The 12,123-nt window shown below is 36.5% G+C and overlaps 1 protein-coding gene across 5 annotated transcripts in view; it reads left to right on the top strand.

Annotated features, from left to right (window-relative positions):
• Positions 1-11,884, top strand: part of tjp3.L (tight junction protein 3 L homeolog) — a 44,572-nt gene extending 32,688 nt beyond the window's left edge. For 4 of the 5 annotated variants that reach the window (XM_018249975.2, XM_018249984.2, XM_018249967.2 and 1 more), the window contains exons 8-21: positions 355-460; positions 572-636; positions 724-814; positions 1,850-2,006; positions 2,924-3,032; positions 3,448-3,667; positions 3,748-3,935; positions 4,107-4,202; positions 4,297-4,367; positions 5,819-6,029; positions 7,054-7,154; positions 7,251-7,610; positions 8,856-8,905; positions 11,647-11,884. In XM_018249975.2, coding sequence (XP_018105464.1) covers positions 355-460; positions 572-636; positions 724-814; positions 1,850-2,006; positions 2,924-3,032; positions 3,448-3,667; positions 3,748-3,935; positions 4,107-4,202; positions 4,297-4,367; positions 5,819-6,029; positions 7,054-7,154; positions 7,251-7,610; positions 8,856-8,905; positions 11,647-11,752 — 1,931 coding nt within the window. In that variant the 3' untranslated portion in view covers positions 11,753-11,884. 5 annotated transcript variants of the gene reach the window in all.
• The last annotated feature ends 239 nt before the right edge of the window (positions 11,885-12,123 follow it).

Here is a 12,123-nt window from a genome sequence, read left to right as displayed (position 1 = left end):
GTACTTAGTAGTGGCAGATAGAGCTTCTGCCTGCTAGCATGTACCACATAAAGGGTTAAAGCCTTGTAACTATTTTAAACCCTAGTTTGATGTAGCTAATATGTTAGTGCATTTAGCTAAAATGTTTGTGCATGTAATAAACACTTCACAGCAGTAATTCCATGCAGCACTGTGTCTGCTTCTATCTGCAGCAGAAGCAGGCTATAGTGTGGGACCTTTGTCATTTTTTATTGTTGTCCCTTTAAAATGGTATAAAATCCGAGCAGAGAGAATGCAGAGGGAGTATGAAAAGTGTATGCATTATTTCATGCTGTGTCCATTCTCCTAGATGCCTATATGCCCTTCTTTCTACAGATATCTCTGAAATAGGTTCTGGTGATTCCCCACCACCATCTGAAGCTCCACCACCTCCTCCAGCACATCAACAGAAAAGCTCATCTGAGAGTGATGATAGTGCCCCGTAAGTCAAAACAGTTTATGATTTTGTTAACATACTCTTTTTCACCCTTATAGCAGAACCCAGGATTACTATATTTCTCATTCTTATACTTCCCTTACATATGTTTTACAGGGAAGGGCAAGGACTGAATGGATCAGAGGCTGTGCAGAGAATGGAGAATCCCAAAGTTGAGAATAGTGAGATTCTTTAAAATGCTTTTCTAAACATTTCCTCTAACTTACAACATTTTTCATGCTTTTTCTTATTTTGCTACCTCCCACCAGAAGTAAACAATGAAGAAGTGCATGTGGTGTCTGCATATAGAGAGGAGTCAGCAAATTCCAATAACAACATGAGAGAAGACCTGAGAGCAGGGTATCTTACTTATTCCTACCTAAAGATACTAGTCTGATTAAACTTTTACTGTTTGACTCCCTAATCTTGCTTTGTTTGTCTACAACACTTTTTTCCCCTCATTATTTTCACTTTCTCTTTTACTATTACATTTTGCATAATATTGTTTTATAGTATTGTATGTCTTATAGCTATTATTTAGTGCAAAATACAATTGTCTGTGCTCTCTTATGTCAAACTCTGGGACATATTCAAGTGTGAAAAATAGAGATCACTAGGAGAAATTTCATAACATAACTGATTTATTCAATCATTACCGCCTCAATGATCCACCTCCCTACCTCAGGACAAAGGGAAGTAAAGACCCCCCCCCAAAAAATGTTGAGGTGGTAATGGCTGAACAAATAGGTTAAGCACCCACAACAAATTGTGTGTGTGTGCAGGTTTATGTTTCATGGATATAGTTACATTGTCAAACATCCAAGGATTGGCAAAACTAAAGGGGTTATTTATCAAAGGTTGAATTTTTAGAGTTTTTTAGACCTTGAATGAACTCAAATGAACTCACAACTCAAATGGTTTCTAATTTAAGAAAAAAACTTGAATGGGGAAAAAAACTTGAATCAGTGAGTTAACAACCCAAAAACTCTGATTGATTGAGTTTTCAGCAGAAAAAAAACTTAAATCACTCGAATTAATTGAGTTTTTTGGGCAAAACCCTCTGAAAAAGACTTGAACATCATGAAGGCTATTAACATCTTGAAATGGTTCAAGTGACCTCTGCCATTGACTTCTACATGACCTTGACAGGTTTTAGTTGGTGTATTTTCAGAATGTAGCTATTTCCAGGGTCTGGTTTTCATGAATCTTAAAAAATTAAAGTTTTTTCAAAAAGCCTCACATTTTTTGAGTTTTTTCAAAAACCTTACCATTTTTCGTTTTTTTTAAAAACCTTTGCATTTTTCGAGATTTTTCGTAAATTCACATATTTTGTGAAAACACATTTTTAATATGTTTTCTCAATTCAACTTTTTTCAACTTTACCTCTCTCCACAGATATAGTCCTGATGCTCGTGTAATTCAGTTCATGAAAGAAAAAAGTATTGGTCTGCGTCTTGCAGGTGGAAATGATGTGGGAATATTTGTGGCTGCAGTACAGGGAGGGAGTCCTGCAGAACGCGAAGGAATAAAAGAGGGTGACCAGATCCTGCAGGTAATATTTATTTGCCTTGTTTTTTTGCTGTTGTTTCACTAAACTTCATAATTATGCAACTTCAATTTTAGCATAAGATTTATTCATAGCAAATGTATTCATAGCAAATATTTCACAGACAATGAGTAGGGGGATAGAGTGTGCATGATAGTATATGTATTTTGTCACTGTATTAATATTAGTCAGTGTAGTTAGTGACTTGGTCATACACCATGTGCTATCATTTGTACGTTAGATAGCCTATTATTCACTTATTGTTCCACAAATGTATTAGTTTGTTCTGTACATATAAAAACACTTTTACAAATGGGTTTCTGCTTGCAATCCTTATATTTACAAGTCCATACAAATTCATCAGGGCTGCAGCAGGCCCTTGGGCTCCATAACAGAGCTCAAAGACCTGTGGTAATTCTGGGAAGAGTAACAAATGACAACTCAAGATTTTTTTTTGGACTTTGTGGCGTTACTACCTTGTTGTAAATGACCTCAAAAGTGTCAGACTCCTGATTTGTACCCTTCTTTATATGGTGCAGTTAATGATACTGGCACACTTCTATAATCATTAGCAATGTATCAGCATTACTTGAAATGAAGTACAGCAGTCTTGCTTATTGCCGTTAATGCAGTTTAATGGGCACACTCTGATCAGATACAGGAAAATGGCAGTACAGCGGTATGCTTATTGCTAATGATTACAACTTTGCCTGTGAGCCAGTAAGCATGTCTCTGTCTGTAAGTACAAGGCTGGGGTGGCTCTTTTTCATTTCTATTTTGAGTGAGCCCCAGTGTCTGTTTTGGAAAGAAGCTACACATTTAATACAGATTTAATGTATAGACTCTGATTTATGTGATGGCAACTGAGCAGGTAAATGTTATACATTTTGTATAGGTAAAAGTTGTATATTTTGTGCCTTCAGGTAAATGATACAAGCTTCCATAACTTGACCCGTGAGGATGCTGTGCAGTATTTAATGGGTCTTCCACAAAATGAGGATGTAATATTCCTTACGCAGGGCAAAGAGGACAGTAAGTCGGAATACACAAGTTTCATTTGTGCTAACTTTTTGTATATGACAGCCTACCAAAAGAACTATATAATCCTGTTTCCCATATATTCATTTAGAGGGTGATTTTTTTTTTTAAAGGTTAATTTTTATTGAATTTTAACAACAGAAAATTAGAAGGAAGAAAAGCAAGTTAGAAAGGAAAGAAAGAAGGGGAAAGTGGGGAGAAGGGGATACGGCTGAAAAGGTATCTATCAATAGTTGTTCGAGGTGGCTGGCGACTCGAGCCAAGGGTTCCAAATATTCTCAAACTTCTTTGGGCATCCACGTGCTAAGTACGTGAGCTTGTACAGTTCCAGTTGCGAATTAACCAGTCCAATCCATCTACTCAGAGATGGTGGAGAGGGTGATTTTAATTGAATTACTTTATATTACAGTTTACAGAAAAATGATTAAGTCCAATGTTGGAGATTCCTTCTATATTCGTACACACTTCGATTATGAGTCAGATGCTCCATCTGGCATAAGTTTCACTCGAGGAGAAATATTTCATGTCTTAGACACTATGTATCGTGGGAAGCTGGGAAGTTGGCTAGCTGTACGTGTTGCCAGGGATTTAAGGGAGATGGAAAAGGGAATAATACCAAACAGCAACAGGTAATATGTCTTTTTTTTTTTTTTACTCTATACTATTACTTAGCTAACCTTTAACTCGTCCTTTCCATATTGTTTTGAAGGGCAGAGCAGTACGCTAGTTTGGAGACGGTGCTAAAGCCACAGAGTTCCAGTGGGCAGAGGGCAGAGTTCTGGAAGTTAAGGGGGCTGCGTGGAGCTAAGAAATTATTAAGGAAGAGTAGAGAAGATTTAACGGCACTGAGCAAGAAAATTAAATATCCTCCATATGAAAGAGTGGTGCTTCGGGAAGGTAAGCATATTACCTCAATGACATTTAATGTGGTGCTTATACATTCTCTTATGCTTTCTGTTTCTAAACCATTTTTCATTACGAAGTCCGTCTAACATTACAAAAGCTTTGAATCTGCATTTCATAGATTTTATTTATATGTACCACTCATTTGGTTGTCTGTATTCGCAGCAAGCTTTAAAAGGCCTGTAGTTGTTATGGGTCCAATCACAGATATTGCTCATCAGAAACTTTGTGCAGATTTGCCCCAGGAGTTTGAGGCTGCAGGTGAGACTGCCATTCTGAAATTGTCAGATTGATTTGTTCATTGAATCTATCTAAATTTACACACTCACAAATATACTTTTTTTCTTTATTTTAGAGAGTGTCACACGAGATGGAGGGACCTCTAAGGTCATTAAACTGGATATTGTGAGGGAAATTGCTGGAAAGGTGAGGGTAATTTATAAGTCTAGGTTGTAAGAAGAGGTTTTGTAGTTATGTTATTTGCCTTTCTAATAAAAATATAATATGGCATTTTCTAACAAGGCTAAAATACCCCAAGACCCACCAAAAATATTGACTGTGAGGATAGATTTGACATTCATCTAAAGTCTGATGCTAATGTCAATAAGCCTATGAACTGGTAGCCAGGGCCGGATTTACGTAGCACCCCTAGGCCCACTGACATTCATCGCCTCTGTCCCCTCCCCTTTATTCATGCAAATTTTCATCATCTGGACAGGAGCAATGGGGATTGGCGCATGTGAAATTTAAAAAATGATCTCCAGCGCATCCCCAGTGTTTTTGAACCAATGTGGGTGTGGTTGGGCAGCATGCTGCCCCCTAAAATCCTGCCACCCTAGGCCTTGGCCTAGGTGGCCTTTCCACAAATCCGGGCCTGCTGGAAGCAGTTCAAATACCAAAGTGAGAGCTGCTGTAAAAAAATATTAATCAAAAATGTAGACCCAATAGTAAACTGGGCAATTTTGCTTTATTTTTAGGCAACAATGTCCCAACAATGAAAACCCAAACCACTGTGTAGAAATTTGTTAGGCATCCCCAACTGCTAACCTGGGCCCTAGAGCCAGAACCAAATGAAGGTTTGCACATGAAAATCCCTGAGAGGAAATACAATGGCAGCTTCAAACTTTGCAGAATGTACCCAAATTGCTTTTTTTTGTTTAAGAAGAAGAGTTGCCATTTAAAGTGATACTGACATTAAAAAACAACTTTTTAAAATATGAATGTACATTAAAAGTTATCTATAGGTCATGTTGATTGTTTTTTTTTTTTCTGAGAGGTTTGTTTTTGTAAGCAATTGTTAGTTGAAGTTTATTAAACCTGACTGTTTTGCCAACCTGATTGTCCCATCTCAGTCCGTTAAAGTTTCTAATGCTAACGGACTCCAGCTGCACAAATATGGCAGCCCCATCATACAGGAACAGTGGGCATCAGAAAAGGTACTGTAATGTAAAAGCACTGTGCAAATACTTTATTTCAAAGTTATAAGTAGCTTTCAAAGGCAATATTATGATAGATGTAAAAAAAAGAGTTTAATTTCTGGTGTCAGTATATCTGTAAGTGTAGACAAAGACAATTTATATATGATGTAACAAGAAAACCTCTGTTCTCTGATAGGAAAATGACTGCCAAGGGGAAAGTAACCCTTCCTTTATTTCTTCTGTTATAACAATAGAATTATGGTTTACATGTTTATTAATATAGGAGTGTATTTTTCCTTTTGCTCATTCAGTGGTCACTAAAAGAGCTTAAATTCTGCCATGATACGATATATGTCTGGACTTCCTGCTGGAATGCTTACACATTAATAATTTTGTTTTCGTTAAGATGACTTGTAAACGTGTGTTTATGCATTGGTTTTATTTCTCTTATTGCCACAGAATAAGCACGCACTCCTTGAGATCACTCCAACAGCTGTAGAACATCTTAATTACATGCAGTTCTATCCTATTGTGGTATTCTGTAACCCTGAGAACAGGCAGGGAGTAAAAGCCATGAGAAAATGGCTGCTTCCTGACTCAAGAAAGAGTTCCAGGCGTTTGTATGCACAAGCTGTTAAACAACGCAAGAACTACTCTCACCTATTCACCGGTAATATACAGATATGTTTTTTCCATAACCCTTTTCACCTTAGACTTTCGCTGCCTTGTATATTTTTTAATTAACAATAAACAATTTTTGAAGGAGACATCCAGTGTTGATCATAGTAGATAACAGGGTTAACTTACCAATATTAATGGGGGTCCAGGTGCTCAAGCCCCAGACCTTAGGCTTGAGGAGGCAATTGGCACCCTTGTATTTAGTAGTAGGCTGGTGCAAACCGGACTTCACTCCAATACTTGATAGTTATTTATTTAACAATTTTTTTTTTAAAGTAGTCTTATGTGTTTTGTGCCGTGTCAGCATAGGCAAAAGATCTTCTGAACATACAGTTGTATTTAAATGAAAATAAACCAATCAGAAGCATGCTTAGGACAGCCAATCAAAGGTAGATACAGATTAGGTAAGACTGCCAAAAGTTACACGATAAATACATAGGTACAAACTTTAAAAGCTTAAAAAATACATATTCGAGATATTTCTGTAGTTAAATAATTGTATACAATTACATATGTTTGGGTGACAATTTGGTATTATAAATATTTTAAAGCAAAAATTAACAAGAAACATTATAGTCTAAATTCATTCCTAATGGTTATCTGGTTCCTAGAAAAAAAGATTAATTTGGCTTCTTGTTTAAGAAGTTTGTCCAGGGTTTTACTTCCCTCCTCTAATATATGAGGAGACCTTTTCTATGCCAATTACTGAGAAAAAGTTAAGAGAGCTGTTTGTACAGTCTGCAAACTGTGGTTGAGCTATTTGCATTCTTAATACTGAGCATATGTTCCCTAATTCTCTCCTTTAGGGTACGACTGGTTTGGCTAACATATTATTAAGAATATTTTTAGCAAGTGATAAGATATACAATAGTTTTGGAGTTGCAATTAATCTATTGTTGTATGTTATGCATTTTTTCAGATATAGTGGAAGAAAAAGTAGTAATCCTATTAACATAAATACAAGTGATACATCACTTAGCAGGTCTTATTTCAGTGGGTTTAAACTCTTTTTGCAGCCAAAATAAATTTGAGTGGAGCAAGTGACTCGTGGCTTCTCAGCTTGAAAGAAATTATTCAGACAGAGCAGACAAAACCAATATGGACAACAGAGGATAAGGTAAAGCTTTATTAACTTATGTTAGATGATATAGGTGGTCTATACCAAATCTAATGTTGTAAACATTTTTTAATTATAATTATTTTGTTAATCAAGGAGATTACAGTCACAGAGCCACTGGATCTCCTGGATGAGTCCACAGCTGGAGTCAATGACTACCTCAGTTGTGATAGCCGTGCAAACAGTGACTATGAAGAAACTGATGCTGAGGGAGGAGCTTATACTGACCAGGAACTGGAAGAGGAAATTCAAGAGCCAGCACTTGCCAGGTCTTCTGAACCAGTGCTGGATTATCAATCAACATATTACAGAGCCCAGTCGCCAGATGAATATCCTTCAGAGTACAAAGACCAATCTTTGCCAGAGACAGACAATTTCCATGGAAACAAGCTACGACATGAATTAAGTTCCAACTACAGAAGTTCTATGCCATCTAATTGCAACAGCCCTCAACAGGTGCGAAATGATGTAGCATTTTAAATGCATACTATAATGGGAAAAAATGTTTTTTCAAAAAATATCAGTTCTGCTCCAGCAGAATTCTGCACTTAAATGTTTATCAAAAGAGCAAACAGATTTTTTTATATTTAATTTTGAAATCTGACATGGGGCTGGACATATTGTCAGTTTCCCAGCTGCCCCCCAATCATGTGACTTGTGCTCTGATAAACTTCAGTCTCTCTTATGCAAGTTGGAGTGATATCACCCCCCCTTTCCCCCCAGCAGCCTAACAACAGAACAATGGGAATGTAACCAGATAGCAGCTTACTGATACAAGATAACATCTCCCTGGTAGATCTATGAACAGCACTCCATAGAAAAATCCAGGTCCCACTGCAACACATTCAGTTGCACTGAGTAGGAGAAACAACAGCCTGCCAGAAAGCAGTTCCATCCTAAAGTGCTGACTCTTTATGAAAGCCCATGACCAGGCAAAATGACGCGAGATGGCTGCCTACACACCAATATTATAACTAAAAAAATACACTTGCTGGTTCAGGAATTACATTTTATATTGTAGAGTATATTATTTGCATTTGTAATTAAGAAATTAAAAACGACATCATAAAAATCACGACAGAATCCCTTTAAACATTTTATCTAAATAGAATCCTATGCAGACAAGGGCTAAAGTTTTTCTTAATAGATATGTTTGAATATATGTTTAGTTCAATAAGATATAAACTATAACAAAAAGGGAAAGTTGTGCCCGCCACTAAATAATGAACCATTAAATGAGGGTGCAATGAGACTTTGACCACAACATTTATACAGACAAATACAACAGATCCTCTGCACTCATCCCATTATCAATATATTAAGGACATTAAGAGATTTTGTGCAATAAGCTATTAGAAAATACCCCCTCCCATTTAAACAAAACAGGGATTGTTTGACCATATATTGCAATACATTTAAGCTGACCAACTACGGTAAAGTCATCCCTGGTCTGGGCAGTCCTACACTCACTTTAATCTGAGTCATTAAGAGTTATATTGCTTCATGTTCCATTTTACACAGGGACTACGTTTTACATGCAACCCAGGGTGGCCTGGGGCCCCAAAACTTCCTTGACTTTTTGAATTAGACTAATTTTACTTTTTGTTTAGCAGTAGTGTGTTTGGATTGAAAAATGGGTGTGTTTTTTTTCAAGCCTTCAAGAAATGCTCAAAGCCTAATCCTTTGAATGTTTTCTTGCAGGAATCAGAAAGCCAGCCACAAGGCCAGTGGAGTGCAAGTGCCATTAACAGGTAAGTAAAAAGGCTTCATCTGTTCCCTGTAAATGTAAAAGTGATAATTATGTAATATCTGCTTTTTTTTTTTATAGCTGATGTCAAGTTTAATAATTGTGTTAAGTAGAAATATTTGCAAGAATCAGATATATAACCCTGGTAAGCACCATTATCCAACAGGACATAGGCTATTCTACTAGGTTTGAACATCTACAATTGGAGAAGCCCTTGCAGTAAAGAAAGAATGACAATATGGTGAATGTGTTATGCTGAACTTACAAAAAATAAATAAAAAAGAATATGAAAGCATTGCATTTGTCGTCAGCTAAGCAATGGTCTATGCTACAGTATAGTAGTAGGTATATGGTAAACTACGGTATATAAGGAGGCATTTTCAAGAGATCATGCCAGCAAGTGCTGATTCCAGTTGACTTCCATGGTATTTTTGGACATTTTGTTGCAGTCACTGGAGTCAATTTTACACAGACAAATGTAAGTGGGACTAAGGGTACTGGTACTTCTCAGATCTCATAATGGACATTTTTGTAATAGTGAATCCAGAGTGAAGAAATGCAGTTTAAGTTAGGATTGTTTACAGAAGAGGTGATAACTTATTGGTTCCTAATTTACCAGCAGATATTGCTATGGAGCAAAAGGGCATCATGTGAGTTAGAAAGGAATTAACATAAACCAGAAATAGTTAACAAAACTAAATTGGTTGCAGAGGCAGAAACCAAGAGCAATAGAAACACTGTATTACTCTATTAATTTTTATTCTGTTTGTTGAACGTGTCTTTATTGTTGGGTGTTTGTGTATGTAAAAAGTCAATTTGTAAATCCACAATGTTCCATGAAGAATGGCTTTTATTAGTTATTATCAAAAGCTATTATGCTTTGATTTCCTTACATTTCATTTTGAAGAAATATTATATCTTGGGGTTACCTTACTGTTAGGACCATTTGCAATACACAAAACACTTTAGGTGTAATTCACAAAAGTGGTGATATTGAGACTAAATAAAAGTGGAGATATAAATGTTGGATTTCCCACCAAATTCACAAACCTGTATCTCCACTTTTGTGAATTTGTATTTTAAACAGACAGTTAAATCTGTTTAAAATGTAATTTGTATGTAGTTTGAAAGACAAATTCATAGAAGTCTGTAAACTGTCTTGCTTTCATTAAAAATGGTGATCGAGTCAGAATTTAGGCAGATTTCTGTTTGTGAATATGGAAAGTATTTTACACCAGTTAACCACCACTTTTACTCCAAAAATAGGCTCTCTCTACTTTTGTGAATTCCCCTCCCCATGTGTCTTTTTTTTGTGAGAGCCAATATGTCAGCCCTGGCATAGAAATAAACATTTTTGGATTAGGTCTTCAAAATCTACATGAAGTAAGGTGTTCCAGTTCATGAGATGCAAATGCGGTGCCCTGTCCTAGTCTTAGGCTTGGTTTGGTTACTAACTCAACAGCAAGTACAATGCTGTAATGAAAAGCAATATACAACAATTGGAAGTGTGTGTTTGTGTGTGTTCGTCAGTCATGGTGTTTTGCAAAGAATACAATTAAAGCAGCCTTAGCTCACAGCTTGCTGTCATAGATGGTATTCAAAAGTTTAACAGAAATATGTTTCTTGTTGCTAAAGGAGGTTACTGAATAGAACAATTCACATACTTTTCCCCATGTTTAAAATGTGTCAATTATTGACAAAAACACAATTTTGTTCTTAATTGAGTTGTATAAGTAGCATTGAAAGTTGAGAATTTAAATATCCCTTATAAAGGATATGCAATTCTTTAGGCCAACTTTAGGAAGATCTGGTGGCAGGGACTACTTTAAAGGAACAGTAACACCAAAAAATGAAAATATTATGTATTACTGTAGTGCTGCACTGATAAAACTGGGGTGTTCGCTTCAGAAACTCTGACATAATTTATATGAGCAAGCCATTGTGTAGCCATGGGGGCAGCCATTCAAAGCTGAAAAATTCTTCAGAACTTATCTGTGATCTACTGTGTGTATCATGTGCTTGAATTGCTGCCCAGCAGCTAGTTTATATAAACTAGTCTTTCTGAAACAAACATACCAGTTTTACCAGTGCAGGGCAACAGTGCATTATATTGTAATTCCTTTAAAATACCTTTGGTGATGTATTTTTTATCTCTAAATTACACTTCAAATTCACTCTACAGTATAAAATTTCATTCCTGAACCAGCAAGTATATATTTTAAGTTGTAATATAGGTGTGTGGGCAGCCATCTCAGGTAATTGTGCCTGGTCATGTGCTTTCAGAAAGAACACTTTAGAATAGAACTGATTTCTGGCAGGCTGTGGTTTCTCGTACTCAATGTAATGCAGTGGGACTTGGCTTTTACTATTGAGTGCTGTTCTTAGATCTGCCAGGGAGCTGTTATCTGGTTACCTTCCCATTGTTCTGTTGTTAGGCTGCTGGGGGGGGGGGTGATACCACTCCAACTAGCAGTAGAGAGTAACTGAAGTGTATCAGAGCACAAGTTACATGACTTTGGGCAGCTGGGAAACTGACAATATATCTGGCCCCATGTCAAAATTAATTATAAAAAAAATCTGTTTATGGATTTCAATGCAGAATTCTGCTGAGCAGCACTATTAACTGATGCGTTTTGAAAAAAAAAAAGTCTATCCCTTTAAGCATAAGCACACAATTACACACGGATGTAGGTTATTTTGGTGGTTTTACGACAAGTTTGTAAACTTTAACTTTTTCTCTCCCAGTCGAGAATATGAACATGATGCTCTCCTCAAAAAGTTTAACAATGCAAGATATTCCAGCTCAGAGGATGAGGAAGATGCTTGGGGAGGGCCTGCAACTGACCTGTAACAGTGCTGCTGCGAAACCCTTTTTACATTTATGGACTGAACATGGATACAGAACGCACAGTGAACAAAAGCTTCCAAACCTGTACATTAAATCGATTTTTGTTGTTGTTTTAATAATAAATAATTTCTTTTGCATGTTGCATTTTTCTTCAGGAACAAAAAAGGAGTTCCATTTTTCTGATATCAAATAAAACATGACTGTCACAGAGTAATATTAAAACGGGCACAAATGTATTCCAATATCTCTAAGGCATGTTATCCAGGCATGCCACATTCAACTTGGCTCTGCCACATTCCAAACCAACGGAGAGTTAGCTCCTCATTAGATCAGTTACATATGCACAAAATTTAGGAAACCAAACATTTAAAGGG

The sequence above is a fragment of the Xenopus laevis genome, chromosome 1L (assembly GCF_017654675.1).
Source record: "Xenopus laevis strain J_2021 chromosome 1L, Xenopus_laevis_v10.1, whole genome shotgun sequence".
In the NCBI taxonomy this organism is placed as follows: domain Eukaryota; kingdom Metazoa; phylum Chordata; class Amphibia; order Anura; family Pipidae; genus Xenopus; species Xenopus laevis.
Note: the sequence above shows the minus strand (reverse complement) of the source record. Positions and strands in the feature narration are given on the sequence as shown.